The sequence below is a fragment of the Natator depressus genome, chromosome 14 (assembly GCF_965152275.1).
Source record: "Natator depressus isolate rNatDep1 chromosome 14, rNatDep2.hap1, whole genome shotgun sequence".
NCBI lineage: Eukaryota > Metazoa > Chordata > Testudines > Cheloniidae > Natator > Natator depressus.
The window spans coordinates 22439078-22463757 of record NC_134247.1 but is presented as its reverse complement, the minus strand read 5'-3'; the positions used below and the strand labels follow the sequence as shown (position 1 = coordinate 22463757).

At 42.5% G+C, this 24680-nt stretch overlaps 1 protein-coding gene across 2 annotated transcripts in view; it reads right to left on the bottom strand.

Moving 5' to 3' along the window:
• The window catches only part of STX8 (syntaxin 8), a 355548-nt gene that overhangs the window by 318692 nt on the left and 12176 nt on the right, over nucleotides 1–24680 (bottom strand). For both annotated transcript variants that reach the window (XM_074972030.1, XM_074972029.1), the window contains exons 3-5: nucleotides 22866–22960; nucleotides 19723–19833; nucleotides 1803–1927 (exon numbers count right to left, since the gene is read on the bottom strand). In XM_074972030.1, coding sequence (XP_074828131.1) covers nucleotides 1803–1927; nucleotides 19723–19833; nucleotides 22866–22960 — 331 coding nt within the window. The remainder of the gene's footprint in view (nucleotides 1–1802; nucleotides 1928–19722; nucleotides 19834–22865; nucleotides 22961–24680) is intronic.

The window sequence follows — 24680 nt, the reverse complement described above, 5'->3', positions numbered from 1 at the left end:
CACCTCATTTGTGATCTGCAGCTCTTACTACACAGGAGGCCCACAAGTGGCATTATAAAGGATGCTGCAAGGAAGAACTGCTGTGGTTAACCACTTGCTGAAAGGCAAAAAACACTACGTAGGGCAAGGCTGCGTGAAGAGCCAGATATTGCTAAGCTGCAGCCAGAGAATCAGAGGTCAAAATATTGATCTGTACGTCCAGAGTCTGTTTGCCTCCTAGAGTGTTGAATGCCCAACATCCAACCTAACAAATAACCTTTCCAGCCCGTGTGTGTCCCCACATGTTCACACACGCGCACACACACCCCTCAGATAAGTTTAATACCCACCATATGCCAGCAGTGTTTAAAGCTGACTCCCGAACATTCAAAATAGAGTTGATGCTGTTCTCCTGCCGTGTAACTCCACAAACCAGTTCATGTGCCGATTAAAATAAAACTTGACTACGTAGAGATTTATTTCATTTGATCATCCTCAACAATGTTAAACACTACATTGCATGCTCCCGTCTATCCGAAACCCTATTATCCGAACCCCTTCTCTGTCCCCCACGTCTCTCTCATTCTGGAAGACAAGGAAGGGTTTTGGATAAAGCAGAGGTTCAGCTAATAGAGCAGAGACCCTTGGCCAGGACTGCGAGGAGGTGGCAGCGGAAGATGAGCCCCTGGCCAAGGGGAGGCCACCCTGCTCCTGCATGGCTCCTGCAGTAGCGCAGGGTGCCCTCTGCAGCCCTGCTGTCATGGGAGTGAGTGAGCCGGGCAGAGCAGAGACCCCCAGTTAGGCCCGGGAAGAATAGGACGAACCCCTGGCCGTGTGCGAGGCCACCCCGCTTCTGAACGCTCATATGGTTGCTGCCCTCTCATTTATCCAAATACAATCTGTGAACCCATGTTATTCAGAGAATTACAAGCATAGTGTTCTTCATTTGCATCTAATGCATGCAGGCTGGGAGTTAGGTGCCCAGTTCCAAGTTGGATTTGGGTGCTCAACCCCTAGGGGCCCTTTGAAAAAATCCAGCTTCCAGGAATAAAACAGATATTGTCATTATACATCAATTCTTATCTAGTAAGACCAGGTTTCAAAGCACTAGGGCATGCCTAATCTTAAGCATGCATATTGTTCCACTGAAGTCAATACTACTAGCAGGGGCCTTAGTGGAAGTCAATGAGACTAGTGACATGCTTAAAGCTAGGCATGTCCTGAAATACCTTGCTGAATCAGGACCGAATCAAGCTGTACCCAATAGTTCCTCGCTGCACAGCTGGTGTTACAACACACTTCTTCCACTGCAGCCACACTCAACTTTGCTAGTATACATATTGTAGGCTGTAGTTTGTGTGTGCATCATAACATAACAGACCCAGAGGGTAATCTGCATATGACTTTAAAGAAACCTTGCAAACATGTCACACCCAGACAAAACCTACTCCCCATTTACCCCAATGAAAAAATGTATGTAAAAATAGATTGTTTGGTTGGGGCAAATGGAGGAGGAGAAGTTTGTAGAGCTGCTTTAAGGAGGATACTGTCAGGTCACTCTGCTCACAATGACCTTAAGGTGCCACCGTACTCCTTGTTGTTCTTTAGAACCTGGTACTCTTGTACCATGTGAAAGCAGCAGTATTTGAAGGGGAAGACCAATGCAAGAAAGTTTTATGCCATAGAACACCAGGATTTTGGAGCAAGAAACCAAAGACTGTCCCTCTGAAACTAAGGTTCTGAGATCTCACAGCATTTCTAAACAAAATTAGAATGGATTTTTAATACTCTGAGAATCTGACCAAAATTACATAAGCTTATACCTTGTATGATCCTCTGCTGCTGCTGTCTGATCTCATCAAAGCCAAGCCCGCTGGTTTCCTCCGTCTCTTCCAGGAGCCATGGGTTGGTCACACCTCGTTTCACCCCTCCAGTCATTAGGCTAGATCTGAAAATGGTTGGGTTTCTTAAGTTTAAAAAAATTCCTCTAAATAAAACCTGTTTCCTCTACAATTTGTCTCACAAGCAACTGGCTTATCATCATGAAGCTGCAAGACAGTCACTTGTCATACTGTGTGCAATTCCCTCCAAACACATTAGCCAGAGAACAATTTCTGAACTATTACGACAAAATACCTTATAGGGTACATTACACCGCCTGAAGAAAAGGGAGTGAGATTATGATCTTGTAGCAGATACTATTACCATGTTTCTACAGGACACCGGTTAGTTTATACACATCTAACTACGTTGCTTGCATGTTAAGTATGCAAGAAAACATAATACTTCACTACTGTTACACAATGAAAAAACACTGATATTGTTTTTACATGAATATTCATTCATTCCCCTTTTTCCCCATACAGTAAAGAATAAATATTTTATTTTTAAATCCAAATGCGGAGTTCTAAGACTCTAGTGGTACTGTACTGTATGCATACCCCTGACAGCATAATGGCTCAGTCCACTAGTACAGCTATAGATTAGACAAGTGCACTGATTCCGTGTACTCTGAAGAAGTCTGGTAAGTGAAAACTTTCTGCATTTCAAAAAAGCAACTGTGAAGAAGGAAGTCAGACAATGACTTCTCGGAATTTTTTGGTTTGACATAAGTGAACACAAGAAATCAGACAATCCCACTCTTAATTGGAACAAAAAGAAAAGGAGGACTTGTGGCACCTTAGAGACTAACAATTTATTTGAGCATAAGCTTTCGTGAGCTACAGCTCACTTCATCGGATGCATTCAGTGGAAAATACAGTGGGGAGATTTATATACACACAGAACATGAAACAATGGGTGTTACCATACACACTGTAACGAGAGTAATCAGGTAAGGTGAGCTATTACCAGCAGGAGAGCGGGGGGGTGGAGGGAACCTTTTGTAGGGATAATCAAGGTGGGCCATTTCCAGCAGTTGACAGGAACGTCTGAGGAACGGGGGGGGGGGGGGGGGGGAGGGGGAGAAACATGGGGAAATAGTTTCACTTTGTGTAATGACCCATCCACTCCCAGTCTTTATTCAAGTCTAAGTTAATTGTATCCAGTTTGCAAATTAATTCCAATTCAGCAGTCTCTCATTGGAGTCTGTTTTTGAAGTGTTTTTGTTGAAGAATTGCAACTTTTAGGTCTGTAATCGAATGGCCAAAGAGATTGAAGTGTTCTCCGACTGGTTTTTGAATGTTATAATTCTTGACATCTGATTTGTGTCCATTTATTCTTTTACGTAGAGACTGTCCGGTTTGGCCAATGTACGTGGCAGAGGGGCATTGCTGGCACATGATGGCATATATCACATTGGTAGATGTGCAGGTGAACGAGCCTCTGAGAGTGTGGCTGATGTGATTAGGCCCTATGATGGTGTCCCCTGAATAGATATGTGGACACAGTTGGCAACGGGCTTTGTTGCAAGGATAGGTTCCTGGGTTAGTGGTTCTGTTGTGTGGTTGCTGGTGAGTATTTGCTTCAGACTGGGGGGCTGTCTGTAAGCAAGGACTGGCCTGTCTCCCAAGATCTGTGAGAGTGAGGGATCGTCCTTCAGGATGGGTTGTAGATCCTTGATGATGCATTGGAGAGGTTTTAGTTGGGGGCTGAAGGTGACAGCTAGTGGCGTTCTGTTATTTTCTTTGTTGGGCCTGTCCTGTAGTAGGGGACTTCTGGGTATTCTTCTGGCTCTGTCAATCTGTTTCTTCACTTCATCAGGTGGGTATTGTAGTTGTAAGAATGCTTGATAGAGATCTTGTAGGTGTTTGTCTCTGTCTGAGGGGTTGGCGCAAATGCGGTTATATCGTAGAGCTTGGCTGTAGACAATGGATCGTGGAGTGTGGTCTGGATGAAAGCTGGAGGCATGTAGGTAGGCATAGCAGTCAGTAGGGTTCCGATATAGGGTGCTGTTTATGTGACCATCGCTTATTAGCACCGTAGTGTCCAGGAAGTGGATCTCTTGTGTGGACTGGTCCAGGCTGAGGTTGATGGTGGGAAGGAAATTGTTGAAATCATGGTGGAATTCCTCAAGGGCTTTTTTTCCATGGGTCCAGATGATGAAGATGTCATCAATGTAGCGCAAGTAGAGTAGGGGCATTAGGGGACAAGAGCTGAGGAAGCATTGTTCTACGTCATTAGGCATACTGTGGGGCCATGCGGGTACCCATAGCAGTGCCGCTGATTTGAAGGTATACATTGTCCCCAAATGTGAAGGAGTTATGGGTGAGGACAAAGTCACGAAGTTCAGCCACCAGGTTTGCCGTGACATTATCGGGTATACTGTTCCTGACGGCTTGTAGTCCATCTTTGTGTGGAATGTTGGTATAGAGGGCTTCTACATCCATAGTGGCCAGGATGGTGTTTTCTCTTTGGTCACTCGATTACAGACCTAAAACTGGCAATTCTTCAACAAAAAAACTTCAAAAACAGATTCCAACGAGAGACTGCTGAATTGGAATTAATTTGCAAACTGGATACAATTAACTTAGACTTGAATAAAGACTGGGAGTGGATGGGTCATTACACAAAGTAAAACTATTTCTCTATGTTTATTCCCCGCTGCTGTTCCTCAGCCGTTCTTGTCAACTGCTGGAAATGGCCCACCTTGATCATCACTACAAAAGGTTGCCCCCACCCCCACCCTCCAGCTCACCTTACCTGATCACTCTCGTTACAGTGTGTCTGGTAACACCCATTGTTTCATGTTCTGTGTGTATATAAATCTCCCCACTGTATTTTCCATTGAATGCATCCGATGAAGTGAGCTGTAGCTCACAAAAGCTTATGCCCAAATAAATTTGTTAGTCTCTAAGGTGCCACAAGTCCTCCTGTTCTTTTTGCGGATACAGACTAACACGGCTGCTACTCTGAAACCTGTCATGAATTGGAACAGTAATCAAATTTTATTTAAAAAAAAAGAAAAAGAATGACTTATGGCTGTTAGCTAGAGCAGAGGTTCTCAACCTTTTTCTTTCGGAGGCCCACCCAGCAGGCTATAAAAACTCCACGGCTCACCTTTGCCACAATAACTGGTTTTCTGCATATAAAAGCCAGGGCCCGCGTTAGGGGATAGCAAGCAGGGCAGTTGCCTGGGGCCCCATGCCACAGGGGACCCTGCAAAGCTACACTGCTCAGGCTTTGGCTTCAGCCCCAGGTGGTGGGGCTCAGGGCCCCAGGCTTCTTCCCCCATGGGGTGGGGCTTCAGCTTTCTGCCCTGGACCCAAGTGAGTAATGCTGGCCCTGCTTGGCAGACCCCCTGAAACCTGCTCGCAGCCCCCTAAGGTGCCCCGGACCCCTGGTGGAGAACCACTGAGCTATAGTATTACAGGTGTTTTCATGGTTACACTGGAAAACAATATTTTAGGGTGCCCTTTTGGTTAAGTTATATAAATTCAAGCAGTAAAATATTTACTCAATGACGACGGATTTCTGGATCCCCTACTTTCAACTGCATATTGGTTGACTGGTATGGAAAGCGTATATAATACAGTCTGCAGTCCTTCTGCACCCAAACTCCCAGTTTAAATTATGGGAGTTTGGGGTGTGCGCAGATTGCACGACTGGTTCCTGCACAAAGATCCTTCCTGCACCTTCACCAATAGTATACTAAGCTAAAATGAAGAAACAGTCAGGACATTTCTAAAATACTACTCTACCCAACACCCCCTCACCAAAAACCTCAGGAGGTCTTTCAAGTGTCTCTTTCTCACATAATCTGAGCACTTTACCACCTCAGGTAGGATTAGAAATAAAAAAAATCGGCATCAGTTCATGCAATGGATGATGTACAGTTCCAACTTGCATGCTTGCACAGATTTTGTGGCTTCTATAAATCAAACAAAATAAATTAACTGAGCAAAATACCAGAGAAAGTAACCAAAATGGGTTGTATGTTTTCAGTGAAGGGTTTGGCCACAGAGCATTGCAGAAGGGTCATTCATTTCAGCAAAGTTCAGGAGTGGCATCTAGCCATTCAGTGAGGATATACAGTAAGCTAGAGGCATCTGCTGGTTAAGAATGGAACCACCACGGCTGTAAAATATTTTAACATCCCTTCTCAGCGTGAATTCACAGCTCCCTATGAAGTGAGCTGTAGCTCACGAAAGCTTATGCTCAAATAAATTTGTTAGTTTAAGGTGTCACAAGTCCTCCTTTTCTTTTTGCGAATACAGACTAACACAGCTGCTACTCTGAAACCTATAAAATCAAGGCTACACATAAATGCAAAGGAATATGTGTGTGTATCTGCCATACTGTAGATTTCAGATGACATCCTCTGTCAAAATTAAACTTGAGAACTCACTTAACACCTGCTCGCACTTATAAAAGTTTCAATATTTATCGAACTCTCTTTTGTTGAAAGTAAAGACTTTGCCAGGCTTAGATAATGAATCATGCTCATCCAGGACTAAGTGCTTATTCTACCTCATGATATCTCACTTAACTGTACTGACCATGCTGGGAATTTAAGTATTGCAGAGCAGAAACCAGTTTGGTTTATGGCTGTAATCATTGGCTTGCTTTCTATCATGTTTAGAACGGTTGGTGGTTTGGATTATCCCTGTATTTCAGCTTTTAAGCCTCTATACAAACTTATGTATATTTATTGACATGATTGTGAAGCAAGTTTTATTTCACAAGGACACATAAACCATGAAATTTTTTTTCTAGATTAACTCCAGAATGCAATGATGAAACCTAAGTACCCCATATAGTGCACCGTCACTGCTACCCTCTTTGCAGATCCCAATAAAATGAAAGCACCACACTTTTGAGAATCTAAAAACCATTTAAAAACTACTCTGTGTGACGTTATTGACTTGAACTGGAACCATATAGAACATAGTTGCAACCAAGGTCCTGTAGTGGCACCAAATCTTATATAAAGGGGGTCAAATGAGGTGTCTAAGACAAGGTTATGGTTTGCTGGTTATGATTATGCTGTCTATATGTGTGTATCATTTTTATAGTTGAAGTTACGAATATTGGCTCTATACTGTCTGTATTCAAACTTATGCTATGCTTCTGGGGGACACCCCAGACAAGTTGGTGTCAGCTCTGCCTAGCCTGCTTGATGGCCCCTTAAGGACCATCAGCTATACAACTGACCCACTGAGAGAAGGCAGACACGCCTTTGGACTCAGCAAGGTGTGCAGGGACCTGCCTATGGACAGAGCTCTGAGGTTTTTCCAGGCCGTGTGAGGGACAGCTTGTCTTTGGAACCAAGAAAGGCCACATGGCAAGAGAATATAAAAAGCTGCTGCAGCTCCTCCATCTTGTCTTCAGTCCTGCTTCTGACCTCTGGAGGGACTTTGCTACACTGAAGCTTTGAACCAAGGACTGAAAGACCCGTCCTAGCTGTGGATGTTCTCCAGAGACTTGATTTGAACCTGCAGTTTATTCCATCCCTGCTGCAAGCCTGAACCAAGAACTTTGCCATTACTGTATGTAATTGATTCCAGTTAACCAATTCTAGCTCTCATCTATATCTTTTTCCTTTTATGAATAAACCTTTAGATTTTAGCTTCTAAAGGATTGGCAACAGCGTGATTTGTGGGTAAGATCTGATTTGTATATTGACCTGGGTCTGGGGCTTGGTCCTTTGGGATCAAGAGAACCTTTTTTCTTTTACTGGGGTATTGGTTTTCATAATCATCTGTCCCCATAACGGGTGGCACTGGTGGTGATACTGGGAAACTGGGGTGTCTAAGGGAATTGCTTGTGTGACTTGTGGTTAGCCAGTGGGGTAAAACCAAAGTCCTCTCTGTCTGGCTGGTCTGGTTTGCCTTAGAGGTGGAAAAACCCCAGCCTTGGGCTGTTACTGCCCTGCTTTAAGCAATTTGTCCTGAATTGCCACTCTCAGTTGGGTCCCCCCAGAACCAGCATCGTTACAGTTTGGTAGTTCAAAGAGAGAATATACACCATAACAAAAAGGTAATGACGTCTAATTGGATATTGTCAAAATAAAGTAAGAGGAATATGTAAATCTCTCTGCTCTGACAGCTCAGCAAGCAAGAATCCAAATATATTTGCCATTTTAAAAAACTAATGCAAGCAAATTTGGAAAAAATTGTGGAACTGTCTCTCTAATATTCCACCTTATTCTTTTCAGAGTAGCAGCAGTGTTAGTCTGTGTTCGCAAAAAGAAAAGGAGTAGTTGTGGCACCTTAGAGACTAACCAATTTATTTGAGCATAAGCTTTCGTGAGCTACAGCTCACTTCATCGGATGTTTTGCCAAGACAACTGCTCTGCTTGTTACAATAATCTTTTTGACATGTTTGGTAACTACCTTCCCACACAGTACCGCATAACTTCCTACTTCCTCTGATCTTACCATGTTTCGCTTTGGTGGCGTAAAGATTAAAGCTTATCCAATTAGCCACCCACTGCCTCCGCCAAGTTAATCACTTAAATCTTTGAAATCGTCACAGAGCAGTGGAGTGTGTAGATAGCTTTTGATTATAGGAGCAGATTTAACTAATTATAAGACTTAGCAATGTGCCCAAATATAAAAGATGAGGGGGTTTAAAATCAGGGGGCTGTGTCATTGCTTAACAAGTAGGGGCTTATCTTTCCGAAGGCATTGTTTCACTGACAATTCTTATAAAACTTCCCAAGTAACTTAGATTAGTCAACCAGTGCTTACTTTAGACCAAGGCCACACATTAAGGCTTACCAGCTTTAGAAGAATGATCAGCAAGACTGAACGTTAAACAAAACCTGGGTCAAATGACAATTGGCTGCATGATTAATTGAACATTCCCTTGAAGATACACTAGCATTCTCTGCAGTGTCTAGAGCACCTCAGCTTGGATTCACAGATTCATATTGAATGTGAACAGCACAGTGGGCCACTGAGTGTGTGCTCTCATTTACACATACCACATGCCAGGTTAGGTGATTAATTCACATTTCAGGCCATTCCTGGTTATCAGAACAGTATTTATGGATTTAAAGTATAAAGACACCAGATTGCCCAAGAGGGCTCCTCCAAGCCTGGGTGATATACTACCACCACCACCAATTTGTACTTTTACACTCCACTAAGGTCCTCATCAGGCACCTCTCCAGATGAGAGGTGCCCACCAAAACTGCTCCTGACAGTGAGGGGCCAATACACAAGGTGCTGCCTCAGTCATAGGGGCTGATTGCTTCCCAGATCCCACCAGCACAGGAGCAAAGAACAAGCCTGCATCTCAAACTGAAAAATTCCCCACGACAGAACTACCCCGCCGGACTGACCTCAAGATAAATGGCCTAATCCTGAGTCCACTGACTTTCATGGGAGCAGACTAGAGCGTGAATATGATAAACAGTGTTGGCAAAGTAACTGAGAAAAAACCAGATGTAACTGAAAAAAATCTGGTCTTGAAAAACAAGCCAGTTCCCTTCCATATCAAAACAGCAGCAATATCCCTCAGTTATTTCTCCATCCTTCTTCATTCCCCCTTTCCCTTTGAGTGCGAGCAATGACAATATGGAATTTATCACACCCCAAGATGCTTGGAGTCTCAAGTCACAAGTTTCGTGTGCATGTGACACACAAGTAATCCTTCATTTGACATACCAATGTGAAAGTCACTTTTGAGATCCACTAGCCTGTAATACATCTTGACAGTGAGATTGATTAGGCTGTGAAACAGTCTCTCAAAGGAAGCAGTGGAAGCCTCATTGCTTGGCTCATAAAAACTAAGCCATAAGGAATAACTCTGCAGTGACAGGGCAATACTCTGGGAATTACCCAATTGGACAATTCCATCTTTTTTTCTGGGCCTCCCTGTCATCACAGGGGTTCCAAAAGCTTCCCCTCCCTATACACCCTGAACAGGTTCTGATGCAGATGACTGGAAGGGTGGAGGAAGGCCACTCAGATAATATTCCCACTATCACACAACACAAAATGTTGGCCACTACAGGCTCGTCTATTCAGGAAAGTTTTACCAGTTATGCACATATAGTTATCACAATATAGCTCCCAGTGTGGACAGAATAAGAGACTGGTTTAGCTTAAGCACCATTCAAACAATAGAAGCAAAACCGAATCAAACAAAAAAGACACTGTTATACCGGAATAAGAGTCTCCTCACAGGAGTTACACTGTCTAACTACAGTTGTTTAAATTCACACTTAACTCATACTGGTATAACTTTCCTGAGCAGACAAGCACTAAGACACACACCATGATAATCATGCTCCAGGAAGTCAAAAATCACATTTTGTTTAACCCAGTATATTAACGTCAAGAACAAATCTGGACCCTCTTTCTAGGTCATCATTTACACTTCTGCAGAGCCTTCCTCCAAGGATCTCAAGTAAAATGGGTAAACACCCACCAAGAGCATGTCCATGACTTGGACCACAGCAATGCTGAAGCCAGGAGTCTAGACTTTACAGCTTCTTCCTCTGAGACAGCACTCTCACTCTCTCTTCTTTCAAAAGGAAAATGGTTCTTTAGAGGGAACTGCCACCTGCGAAATCACATCTGAGGTGATGGCCCTAACAATGGCTTCTCTCTGTTTTTGCAATCTATTCTTTTTCTATTCACAAAATGAATCTGTGACAGTCACCCATGAGTCCACCTAAGCTTCTCTGCACTGGAGACAAGCAACTCCTCCTTTATTGGCATTTAGAGGACTACTTCTGAAACCAGAAAGCACACTACGTTCCAGCACTAGCCTTTCAGATCTGAAACCATATTACCATGTTGTCTGGTCACAAGTGAAATGAGTTTATTAGTTTCAGTGCCCATCACAATGGACATTTGTTCTTATCACAAACCCAGCACATTTCGTTTGTTGAGTCTTGGGCCAACAAACCAACCCAAGGCAAAAAATGCAGCAGCAAGTCCAGACACAGAAGCAGATGAGAGTAGGAAAGCTTGCTCAATGCCTGCCGATTCAAAAAAAACCTAAAAGCCAACTGAAACTACAGAGCAAAGGTTTAGAGCTGCCAGGAGAGCATGCTCTCCTACTGACAGTTTTTCTGAGGCTAATGAGTACTAATAGTAGTAATGAGCTTGAAGACCCAATCAGAAGTTTGAGGGCTACAAAGGCAGTTCGACTTATTTTTCGGTGTATTTCAAGAATTTTCTTTTGATTTGCTCTTTGTTAAAAATATAAATACATAACTGTGGTCCTGATCACTTGTGACCATTAAAAAAAAAAAAAAAAAACTTATGGTATATTTTACAAGAACATGGGCAAAAATCATGTGCCTTGGACAAACTCCAGCTTGGGTAAATACTCTGCCTTACTAAAATCACCCTGCTTTTCAGCTGCAGACAGTATTCACTTTCTGTGTACAAATGTTGTGGAGTCTTGTCTGATGACCACCTCTGGATGTCTGCTCACTTAGTATGGACAGTGTGTGTAGGAACTTGCATAGATCACTCTACAAGGAGAAGTCATGGTGGAGACACATATCCATTGAAAACCGATGAAAGATAACATTTAAATGGAGAGAAAATGAGCTCTCTGCAATAAAGATGACCCCACTCAAAGAGTCAAGTAAACAGCACCACCGCTCCTATGGAAAATTCTAGTTGCATCCCATCCTAATTAAGGCCGACAACGCCGGAAGGTAACTAATGCTATACTAAATAACGTAATGCCCTGTTCCGCATTCTGGCCCAAGCTGTCACTTAGAATAAAAATTAAGAGTATTATGGCCACTGTACTACACAACGTGAAACAGCATTACAGCAATTTTCAAAGGCTGTAAGCTCACTGAATGGTGACCAAATATAAACTGAGATTAATTTTGGTAAAACCTTCACAATTGTATGCCCTGGGGACGATAAATATGTGATCACTGGTGCAAGAAGGTTAATGAAGGGAACGGCTATTTAAAAAAAGAAAAAAAGACTTCTGAAAATTTGGGCTGTCACATTAGGGATGGATTAGATAAAAAAAGCTGGTACAGAACCAGAAAAGTGTGTCACAGCTAGATCTTAAAACCTCATGTGTGGCTCTTTTTTATGGAGGAGGGTAAAGCTAACTTTCAGATTTAAAATGAAATCTGGTCTACTAAACTCCAAAATGGGCACTTAAAAAAGAAATCCAAAGCAATGCTTCTAAAGGAATCTCCTGCCAATAAAGTCGTTAGTTTAACAGCAAGGAAAATTTATGCGTTCAGCATGAGCAGCAGCAGCAACACATGCTTCCTCTCCACTGACCTGCCAATATGTCATGGACTTGACTGGGCAGCAGAGAGAAGTTCAATTGCCAGGCACGTTCAGCCCCTGGCTTCTTTTAGAATTGTCAACAAGACGACCAACTGTGGTATTCCCACCATGCCACCACATGTGTCACAGTTCAGGGCAACTGCGCCTGTATTCCCCCTCCTTGGTCCCTCGAGGGCACCCACACTAGGCATCGGTTCCTCAACAGGCCCCTCTCCTGGGCAGAGACCCGAGTCTGTCTCTCTCTCCTGACTGGGGTTTTTCCAAGCTTCACAGTTCCCTGCCTGCACTGTGATAGCCCCAGCAAGCCAGACTCACTATGCCCTAGGTCAGTGTCTTCACAACACTTTCTCTCCAGAGGCTATATATAGTATATTTGCATACAGCTAAAAGAGTTACCACACAGCTCTTTGTAAGCAAGCACATTTACTCTTAAGGTGAAAGCATTATTAAAAACAATTTTAAAAAACTACACATACGCTAAAAGCTTACCCAGGGTCACCCCAACCCCAGCCTTCGGCTCTCCTAGGTGTCAGTCCTTCCAACCTTTCCCTAAGGATTAGGGACCTCCCTTGGACAGAAGGTCCTGCCCATTTGCTGGATCAGAAAGCAGGCCCCAAGTCAGTCTGTCCGTCCATCTCTGGAGAATCCAGTTTGAACTACAACATCTCAGCTTCTCCAGGTGGTGCTACAAGCTGAGTGAATTCTCCTTATCACCCCCACTGTTATTAGCTCCCGGATAAGCTGTGGTTACCCTCCCCAATCGAATTACATACAATCCCTGGCCCACAAAGAACCAAAACTTAATACAGTGAGATCTCCCAAAGATATTGCAGGAAATTGCCATAGCTGTCACACCCAGAATTTCTAAAGGATCTAGAAATTAACACGGAATTTTGTTTATTTCCTTGTTTGTGCATAAGCATCACTGGTGTCAGTGCAGGTCTAGGGATATGCTCTAGAATTTCCTCACCCTCTGCTCCCTGTGCAGCAGCAGCAGCACACCAAATACTGCCCTAAACGAGTGGAGTGTTTTTCTTATTTTTCAAAGACCACATTTCAGCAGCTCAGGTTAATTTATGTACCAACTGGAACAAGCAATGCACAGGAGTCTTCGCGGATAATCAGTCCGCAGGGAAACCTCTGCATACTTGTGATTTTACATGTTTGAGTAAACTCAGCTCTAAATATAAAATCCAGACTCTGGACAAGTCTGAGTCCCATAACACAATTAACGGATTATGGACAAGTCCGTATTTTTACTATCTGCAATCAGTGTGGTATTGACTAGATTTAATTTTAACTGTTTCAAAACACCATGTTGGCAAACAAGAGAGAACAGGAATAGCTTATCCAACTTAGTACGCTGCAGCATCATAGGATGCAATGTGCCTCTGTTTTGGAATTAATTTTACTAAGGTTTACCACGACTCATTTTCCACACAAGTATTTCTTTATTAGTCCAAAGGCCACTTGGTGGTGGTTTACATCCAAAATACAAGCATATAAACACATACTTTATATGCTAGCAACAATATAATTATAAGCATTGAGCAAATACTTACAATCTGATCTTGGAAGATACTTTCCCATTATGATGTGGAAGGGCTAAGGAAAATCTCTGACAAAGAAACCCCTAAAAGCTTGTCTTTTTACACACTGTAATAAACAAATGATGTCTTTGCTGGTTATTGGACTTTAGCTAAAGCCAGATAAGGCAGTTAAGGGCTGAACCCCAGATTCTGGCCCAGTCAAGATTAATGGCTGGACCCCTTTCATCAAGGTTTTCCTCTAATTATATTTTGCAATATTTCTTTCTAACTACTAAACAACCATTTCTTTTTAAACAAGCTTATATAACTGAGTCACAGAGGTTCCATGGCCCTGTTCTTTGCAAACAATTCTCACCATAGACCTGACTAACTACACCAAACATCTCTTACGGCATACTTATCCACAGAGTAACATGTAAGGTATCCAAATAAAGCTCATAACTTGACAAGATTCAATATTTGTGAGATGTATATACAGATAATATTTAAGGAATAATGTATTCCTTAAATAAAGTAAATAAAGTAATTTTTATGGACTTGAATAAAAAAACAGTCACCAGGCATACCATGTTACAGTGATAACCCATTCAAGCAAGAGGGAGTTGTCACCCCTCCCTACTCAGCTGGCCAGGTAATGCAAGTTTATATAATCAGCCAAATATGAGCTCTTCTTACCACAGCGTCACATGGGGAGCTAATGCAATCCTGGGATGCATAAACATGGGAATGTCAAATAGGAGTAGAGAGGTTATTTTATCTCTGAATTTGGCACTGCTGGAATCCTGTGTCCAGTTCTGGTGTCCACAATTCAAGAGAGATGTTGATTAATTGGAGAGGGTTCAAAGAAGAGCCACAAGACTGATTAAAGGAATAGAAAATAGGCCTTACAGTGATAGACACAAGGAGCTTAATCTATTTATCTTAACAAAGAGAAGGTTAAGAAGTGACTTGATTACAGTTTAAGTATCTGTATGGGGAACAAATATTTAATAGTGGGCTCTTCAATCTAGTAGAGAAAAGTCTAACGCTATCCAATGGCTGGAAGTTGAGGCTAGACAAATTCAGACTGGAAATAAAATGTACATTTTTAACAGAGTGAGTAATTAACCACTGGAACAATTTACCCAGGGATGTGGGTGGATCCCCCATCACGGAATTTTTAAATCACAACTGAATGCTTTTCTAAAAGCTCTGCTCTAGGAATTATTTGGGGGCAGTTCTCTGGCTTATGTTATACAAGGGGTCAGACTAGATGATCACAATGGTCCCTTCTGACCTTGGAATCTATGAATAGTCTACCCTTGCCACACCCCAAAACAGTCTTCAGTGGTTTTCCATTGACAACTGCAAATGATCAAAACCACTTGGAGGTGGAAAGGACAGTTACAGCAGGCAGGAGATTGCTCAGGCTACGAATATAACAAAAGACTGTTTCAATATAACAGCGTAGAGAAAGGCACTCTGGATCTCTTCACTGAGGAAACCCCTTAAGGAGCAGGGGGCTTTCAGTGACTTTTGGATCCTCGTTCTTGTGAAACCAGCCAGCTCCACAAAGGACTGAACTTTGGGGAGAAAGCTACTTTATTAGGTAGGAAAGGTAACTATTGGTAAGTGTAGGGCCAAGTTCACATTTTAGCATTTCAACCACTTGCTTCCATCACTTTCTCTCGTTTCTAGTTAAATCTTTGTTCTTCTCTTACTTTTATTTTATTATAAGCACTCAGAAGTGCTGTGTGGTTTCCAAGAGCAGTTGTTTGAGATAAAACTGATAAGCTGGGGACACACTGCACATTTTGGTGCAGAGGATCTGTAACTGCTAAGAGCTGCCCATGTCAGAGGCCAAGATTCTAAGGGATTTGGGGGTTGGGGTGCGCCTATTGTTAACCTGAAAGGTGGACTTAGGACTGGCATAGCCCCAAAGTGGGTGCTTGGAGGTGTCAGGGAGCTGACTCCCAGCCACAAGATGACAGACTCCTTCCTGCTGGAGGCAGGAGGTACCAAAGTGACTCACAGTCCTGGGTGCCCTGAGAACCATCACAGTAACTAATTATTTCCTGCATCTTGTACCTAATTAACCATATTTTCTATATTTCTATTACCTTAACCCTATTCTTAAGATAACACTAGTATTTCACAGGTCACTACATGTTTAACACAAACAATCCTTCTTTCTTATACCATCATTCTTTTTGGTTATATGCTTTGGGCCTAACATCCAAACAACTGAAAACCATAATTCATCCAGGCCCAGCTCAGGTCTACATTCCTAGGTTCTGGTACAATGAAAGGCACGCCGCACACTGGTTCATCTATTGATGCATTCCAGAGTGCCCCTCACCACCAGGCATCCACTGCTATCAAACCCACACAAGTCTAAGGCAGTGGTTTACAACCTGGGGTCCGCAGACCCCTTGAGGTCCACAGACTACGTCCAAGAGGAGCGCAAAAGGTGACTATGAAACTAAAGTTTCAGATCCCAGAAAGGCATTCTGTTTTTCTGATCAAAAGTATGTGAATGCCCCACCTACAGGTCAAAACCTGGAAGTGTTGTCATTACCAGAGAAGCCTACCGTTTAGGACCCTCTCACACATTGCATCAAATGCCGTGCTGACCACGTGCAACATTTCTAGTTGAATTCTGTTCAGTCAGTTCTCAGTCTAAGATTTCAGAGGCAGGGGTCCGCAGACCACAGGTTAAATTTCCAAAAGGGTCTGTACCTCCATTTGAAAATTTTTAGGGGTCTGCAAATGAAAAAAAGGTTGAAACCCCCTGGTCTAGAGAGTAAAGGGGGCTCCCCAGACATGCTCACTCACCCACCAGACTCCTGGTGATCCCTGGGCATATGCTGGCACCTGAAGAAAGAGGATAGATACACCCTCTTGGCCCAGGAACAGCTGCAGCTCTGTTGCTGAGTTACTGCTGATAAGCTTCTTCCAGGGGTTGGGGCAAAATGTGCCCCTTTGGAGTAGTGCATGAGATTATGAGTTCCACATGCTACTGCTGAGACAGCACCTATCCACAGAAAGGGCTCTCAAATGCACAAAGTAAACAAGCCCAGGAAGGAGGCGGTCTCTAATCTTCCAGTTTTAGTGAACACAGGTGTTATTTTTAACAGCAGCAGGTGACAATACATTTATTCAGAAGTGTGATTTTTAAGCTGGCCTATGTTTTTACATCCCTACAAAAAGACTCCTGCCTTCTTAGAGCGCATACACACATGCAGAGCCCTGAAGCGGGACTGGGATCCCGCAGTCCCACAGGACCCACTGCCAGAATAGCAGGGGCAGGATAAAAATTAACAATGCGGGGGGAGTGGGGTGGGAATTGCAGAGTGGGATGAGAGCGGGATTAAAAAACAGTCCTGCAGAGGGCTCTAAGCACATGCTCAACAAAGACAAGCTATTACAGTTTTTCACTAAAAAGGGGTCACACCTTCAGGGCAATTCCCCCAAAGCACATAGGGTTTCAAAATGCAGAAGTGCTGTCATGCTATGAAACTAGTATGCAAACCTCAAGAGTCAGCACAAGGAGTAGGAAGCTTTTGGGTCAGGCTTGACATGTATGTACAAAACCAAACCTGCAAATTGGCAAATTTGTCTCTACAGACACAATGTGCAGATACACTGAATCACTGTATTTAAGAGTCAGCAACTTGCAGTCAGAGGTTTGAGACTCCTTGCAGCCCGGATTAGTGGGGGGGAGGGGGAAAAAATAATCACGTCTTCATCTCACAAGTGTATCGATATTCTCATGATAAAGGTTTCTTTTCAGTTAAGATTTGTTTAGCTTTTTATTGATTATGTAGGTATACGTGCCCAAACAGCTGTGATGGGCATTTTTTTTTTAAACAAATAGGATGAAATATAAGAGACCTTTCATTACAGAGCATTCCAGAGAATTTTACCAATTTAAACTGAACTGCAGATTATGTACTAGGATCATGTAATTGACCAAAGAAATGCAGCAACCTCTGCAACTGTAACAGAATGCAGCTCTACTTCTCTTCTAAACTATTGTGAAGGACAGAAGATCCAACTGAAACTTCTGGGAAATTTAGGAAGAATGAATGCAATAACAATACTGGAATTAGGCCAAAACACTGCAACTTAGTGACCTAAAAGGAGTCAGAATATGGATTTTACATCTCATCTGAGAATTGGAATCCACAATGGTGCAATGTTCTATGCCCTAAATCTTGGGCAGTTCTGATGGAGATCAAAGTTCATCACCTAGTGAATAATCATAACGCTACCTAGGTAGTCCACGGAGGAATTCCATCTAAATTCTGATAGAGCCCAGCCCAGCTTGAGAAAGCCAAGAAACAGAATCACAGCAAAAGGCAGCCTTAGCATCGGTGAGATCTACCCCTCATTCTTCTAGGAAGGAGATAGGGAGTGATCATTTCACCATATGGTTGGGTGGTTGTTGTTTTTTTTAAACTGATTGTCTCAGCAATGCACAAACTCTTCAGACTAAAGCATCTTGTCTGAGTTTCTGAGACAACAGGCATACAGAGTTATGAGTTGCTTTGAGCTATCAAATCTTCAGTGGCACATTTAAGAATTAGCATCCCTCAGTTAATCAAGGAAGTACCAAAGAGTAGCATTCTGAGACACAAAAAGGCTGGTATCTATAAACAGTTATCAATGGCCTTTTCAGTTTCATCAGTTTCCAAGCCACTAGAAACCACCAACCCACCAGTATTTTATTGTGCATCGAGTTCTGAGTATGATGCTTGTAAACATTTATATTAAGACTTCTTATGACATCCATCTGTACATTTGAAGTCTACTCATGAGCTGTTCCCCAACAGACGGACAGAACATGGATCTTGTGCAGCTCTCGACTGCTCAATTTATGGGCTGCTAGCAATTTCTCATGTGGCAATCCTGAATTTCACGCTCCCAGAAAGATAGTAGGTTTCTTCCCCAACTAACAGGGTTGTGTCATTTTCAAAACCAGGGAGAAAAATAGATCCCAGGTGTAGCTTTTTCTGTAGAAAGGAGGAGGCTGTAGAGGAAAGCATAGCACAGAGAAGGAAAATTTCAGACTAGCTCTTAAGTGGCTGTTGTTCCTCCTGGCTGTGAAGGACTGGAGATAAGGTGTGATGCCAATAATTCAAGGAGGAGCCTAGTTCTTCAGTATAAAGGCATAATGATAAAGGAGAGTTAATCCTGAAGTTAATAAGGAGTCTGGTGGCACCTTAAAGACTAACAGATTTATTTGAGCATAAGCTTTTGTGAGTAAAATACCACTAACACAGCTACCCCCTGATTCCTGAAGTTAATGTGTCAGCTAGAAGATATGGCTAGAATGACAAAGAAGAGCTCTGTGTAAACTCGAAAGCTTGTGTCTCTCACCAACAGAAGTTGGTCCAATAAAAGATATCACCTCATCCACCTTATCTCTCAATTAAGGGTCTACAGGGTAAGCTATTCCCTCAGTTCACAGGGCTTCTCCAGTCAAGTATGCCACAATAAGAACTACTGCACAGATTTGTAATCACATCTAAACCATGCTAAGGACCATTTACCCCTGGCACATCACAGCTGGAATCTGCTTCCTTACAGCACCACCTTCTGCTTCTAGCAAAAATATGGGTAGCAATTTGAGGGTTAAACCTAATGTGTGATTGATCTTATCACCATTCATTCAGCTAAGTCCAGTACGTGCTGCTCATTTAAGAAACCTGCACAGACTCAACTAGATCACAAAATTAGAGATGGGAGAGATATAACAGATAGAACTCATCTGTGCCTTAAAGACAACTAACCTTTTATTCCCTCTGTCCTCCCCATACACTGAGGTGGTAACTATTAAACTGATACTCGATAATAAATGTATGCAGTGTAATTGTAGCCATGTAGATAATAAAGGCATATGTTTTCAGATTTATTTCCTTAGCTATGAAGTTTTCTACATGTAAATAAAAATGTAATCAAGAGACACATTTAAAGTGCTGGCTTTAGAGACACGTTCAAAACACATACCATCACACTGCTCTTTTAATATTGCAATATCGTACCTTATCACATCTGGTTCTGTGCCATCATTCTTATAGGATGCTTGAAGTTGTCTCTGTCGTGTGAGAAGGTCATCCACTAAGTTTTGCCTTCTGTCTCCCTCCAGTTGTGTTCTAGGGGCATTTGGTTAAGGGCCAGTCACAGAAATAAAAGCACATTTAAAACTTGTATTTCCAGTGTTAAAAGCATCACTCTCAGAAGTCACCTATTACTGCAATACCAAAGCCAGTCAGGAAATGAGAATTTTCAAAGAGCAATAGGTTAAAATAGACATAATCCTAAAAGCCCACTCTTCTTCACTTGACGAAGATTGATAACATTATTCATTCATAAGAGTCAAGCTGCATGGCTCTTAAGACAAGGGGCATAAATTATTATAGCACTTTCTTCACACCTTGAACTCTAATACACAACATGGGGACACCTCCACCCTTCACTGAAAGGCATCTAGCAGAACCCTATTTCTGCGATTTGCAACACCTTAAAGAAAGAAAGAAGAAATCCTGATTTGTCTTGAGAATCTGATCCAGACAGCACAAACTGATGAGATTTGGGAAGATTTTGGTTTTTTGCATTGAATTAATGTAAAAATTAAGAGCCGTGAACTCCAAAAAAAACCATATCATCATTTTCAGGCACTAAGCGTATTAGTTGTCTTTAAAAATCCCTAAGCAAATGATTTGTTCTACAATTTTGTTAGCATACAATGGTAAGACACGCAGTCTGGAAGCTTGACAGGACAAGGACTGAGTCTTCCTATAGGTCTGTCCAGTATACAGCACATTTTAAGTACTACTACAAAATCACCACTAGCAAACTAGATAGCTCTGTTTGATTCAGCATGGCTCTTAATATGTTAACTATCTTGCTGGGTGATGAAACAAACCAGGTGAGAAGCCCTCGCCCAGCCCAGTAGGTGGTCAGCAAGTTACCAAGAGGTTATTTAAAGGATTTCTTTACATTTACAGAGTTATATCACTAGCACTCCCCGGTAGCAACTGAAGTAGGGCTTGTTGCTTTTGAACAAAATGACCCAATTCACTCAGTCACTGAATGACTAGTGTTCTTACAGTGCTGCCCTTCTTCAATTTTTATTATTTTTAATAAACTCAATGATGCCCATTTTAAAAGTGATTACCTCTCTTCCCTGAGTTGTAACCTGAGCAGGTGCACAGCCACAATGACTTATATTTGCTTTCTTACATAGCAGTGCCATTTATCTGCTCTAAGGTAATATCCTCAGATGAAAGGATAACTGTACCCTGCATTCAGTGCAACATTCTCAAAGTTAATCGTTACAACAAAAGCTGCTGGCTTGTTGCAGTTAAACAATCATTTCAAACCCTCTGCCCCCGATTCAAACATGGATGAGAGGGTTCAACACACCAAAGGCCAATGGCTCACTTTCAATGCTACCATAAGGCAACTTACAAGTAAGAGGCCTTCAAATGGCCACTGGATATACTTCCATAGGCACACGTGGGTTAGAGAGGAGACATGATAGAGACTCAGAGAGGACACCATAGAGGTACAAAAAACATGGAAAAATGTACAGAAGGACAATCTGGCACTACCAATTACCGCTCCCCCTACCCCCAACTGAAGAGCAAGGAGAAGCCAATGATGTGAAAAAGTAACATTTTTCACAGGTTAACTGTGCATTGTGTTAATCTCACTGATATTGCAGCAAAGAGCTTAGTAGGACTCCTAAATGTTCTAGACTTTTGTATGATGTTAACAGAATGTTCCAGAAAGTTTAAAGGTACTTGTCAATTTCAAATCTTTCTTTTTCTCGTACACTTGTATCTCATCCAGCGACAGACGAGCACAGTCGTCGTTTGTCTTATACTTGAATTGTAGTAGCTCTTTGGGGCAGACACTGTCTTTGTGCTCTGTGTTCGTACAGCACCTAGCACAATGGGATCTCAAGTCCTCGACTAGCGCTCCAAGGCACCACTACAATACAAATAATAATTAAAAAACCCGAAACCTTCCCTTGTAGGGCAGAGTGTCACCAGCTGGGATGCACTTGTTCCCAGCAAGATTCTAACATCTGCCTTTAGAGCGAAGAGAAAGTTTCTAAGAGATGGAAATAAAAATCCTAATTAAACAAAGGAGCCTAAATTTTCAAAAGTGAGTAGTGATTCTGGGTGCCGAATTTGAGGTACCCTGAACAGGTCTAGTTTTCAGATTCTTGATGTTCGGCACTTTCTGAACATCAGGCCACTGAAGATGCCTCAACTTGGGCACTGAAAATCACTACTCATTTTTGCAAATTTAGGCCAGAAGATATAATTGGTTGTAGCAGTTTAATGGAACTAAGCAAGTGACCCACTCTATAAAGACAGAGCCAATTCACCAGCTACTATACCCCATTAAAGTGAGTGGAGTCACACTAGGATGAATTTGGCTATGTGTCTCTATTTTGGGTCACCTGTACTGGTACAGGAGATTTTCAGACCCATACAAATGCTATTGGGCTGCTATCTGCTTGCCCCTCTTACACACGGCTTTTCCAGCTGTGTGCAGGAAAGACTAGGTCAGGACATGAAATCCAGAGCACAGGTGAATGAGGAAGAAGTTACACATTCCTAGCATGTCTTCTAGGACTATCCAACTCTTCCATCCAGAAGGGCAGAGAAACGTTTCCTTCACATTAACAGCACTGTACTTGATCAGGGTTGCTGCTGAGCTCCCCTGATGGAGACAGCCATGCCTGCTGCACAGCAACCTTACTTCCCACCAGACCAGTGTGTGGGAGGAGCTCCAAATTTGGACACTTGTTTCACACAGGGCTGCTGGATAGCACTGCGAGCACAGGAACCTGCAACTTCTTTTTAAACCGAAATCGTGAGGAGCGTAAGAAAATACACGGCCAATTATGTCTCAAACAAAGAGCATCAGAGCTGCCAATGTTAGTCTGTCACACCCTGGAGATATCCCAGCAGAGTCACTACAACACTAAAAAATGAGTGCATTGTCCCTGAAATAGAAATCAAGATTGCAGGCAACATTTTAGTAATTGGGGCCTCCTGGCGTTGAGGGGAGGATGGGGCTAACTGCAACTTCCTTTCCAAAAGAGCCTGTTCTACCACCCACTCCTACGGTATGAGAAAGAACAGCGAGATACTGTTTACATGGATACATCTGACGTGTTGATATAGCTCGAAGCAATAAGTCCTTCAGCTGGTCGATCTTTACCTTGAGATTCTGCAACAATGATCGGATTGTCACATTAAGCTGAAGGAAAAAACAAAAACAGTTGTTTTTTTTGTTTTTTTTACCAGATTACAGTGTAGCCATACAGACATCCATATTCAAATAATCCAATGCAGAACCCCACAAACCCCACAGCAGGATTCCCTCTGACATTGAGAAAAGCCTGTGCTGAGCTCAGCTGTGCACAAGCGGTGCTGTTTGGGATTTTTTCAGAAAACAATTCTATGTTAACATTGGTTTTGCAACCAGTTTTTTAATATACTCATACTAATTATGAGATTTTTTTTCAAATCCTCACAAATTAATTCCCCTATGTGCTGGAATATTTTGCCCATATTTTGCTGCTGTCCAGTTAATTTCCTGGTTCTTTATTCTGCTTCTTAAGGGAAATATGGATGCTGCCTTTGCCTGTAGGCAGAGATCTCCTGGCTTCTGTGTTTTAGGGAAGGTTACTGTCAGAGGTTCAGAGATTCCTTCCACTAGTTCTCTTGTAACTTCCAGATCTGTAATTTCATTTCTATTTAAATGAATAGACAGACACTGTTTACCATCTTTACTCATCCTTGACTCCTGGCCTCTCCGCACTATTGACTGTAATAATTTGTATTCCTGTTGCTTGCATGAGGTTCTTAGATTTATCTTTTTCTACTGTAAACATTGTAAAAAAAATTCTCCTCCTCCAAGCAAGCTAACAACAGTACTGTAATGTTCTGGCTACCTTGGAGTTCTCTCACCCTTTTTACCTTTATTCTGTAGAAAAGTCTACATTTTCCCTCCGCTTGTCCTGAATATTGTTCCCTTTGATTTTGCTAACTAGAGGAAAAGCACACATGATTGCAACTAAGTTGGTAATCACCCAAGTTACAGGCTTGCATGCGCTTGAAGGTGCCTCTTGTTTGCAAGGCAATAACTGTACTGTGGGTGATCACTCAAAGAGAAAGCAGAAATAAGACTGGGATACATGCATTATGGAGTAAACAGGGAGCAGGACAGCTTGCTTTTCCCTTCACTCCTACGCTCCAAATGGCCACTTCCCTCTGAATTCCCCATTCACGGCAAACTAGGCCACATCAATTTCTACCCCTTGACAGCTAACCCCAGTGTTCTCAATAGCCCCAGAATGACTGTCTGCTCCCCTTGAGGAAGATTGAGAGGCATTTTGTCAGGCAAAAAAGGCAGTTAGGTGTCCAACCTCCACTTCCCCATTACTGGGGATTCTTGTAACGTAGTGTACTTGATATCAGCACAGAGGTGATTGGTGGAGTTTCCAGAAGTGCCTCACTGGAAGTTAGGCTCAGGAGCCTGAAACCCCTTTGAGACTTGTACCCCTCCCAGGTATGAAGATGGTAGAGTGGGTCAGATGTTGAGGCAGCCATATTTGAAGTGAGCATGTGATTAGCCAGTTCAGAGGGTAAGTAGCCAGAGGAGAGATTTGCATAATAGTTGTGCCACTGAAAAACACCCAGGCAATCATTTAAGCAACATTTCCCCCACTTTTCAAAGCTGAGTGACCCTTCAGGACAACAAACACAATTGCAAGCCCCCACAACCCTGCCAGGTGTTGTTAAAGGCCTTCTCATGGATACATCTCCCGCACCTTTCTCTCTGGGAAATGCTGCATTAACCTTATCCAGCCTACCTTGCCAGAGCACAGGGGGGATTGGGAAGAACGCCATGTCAGTATAATGAAAGGTAAGTAATCAACACCATCCATCAAGAGGGATTCCCTCCCCCCCAGCTA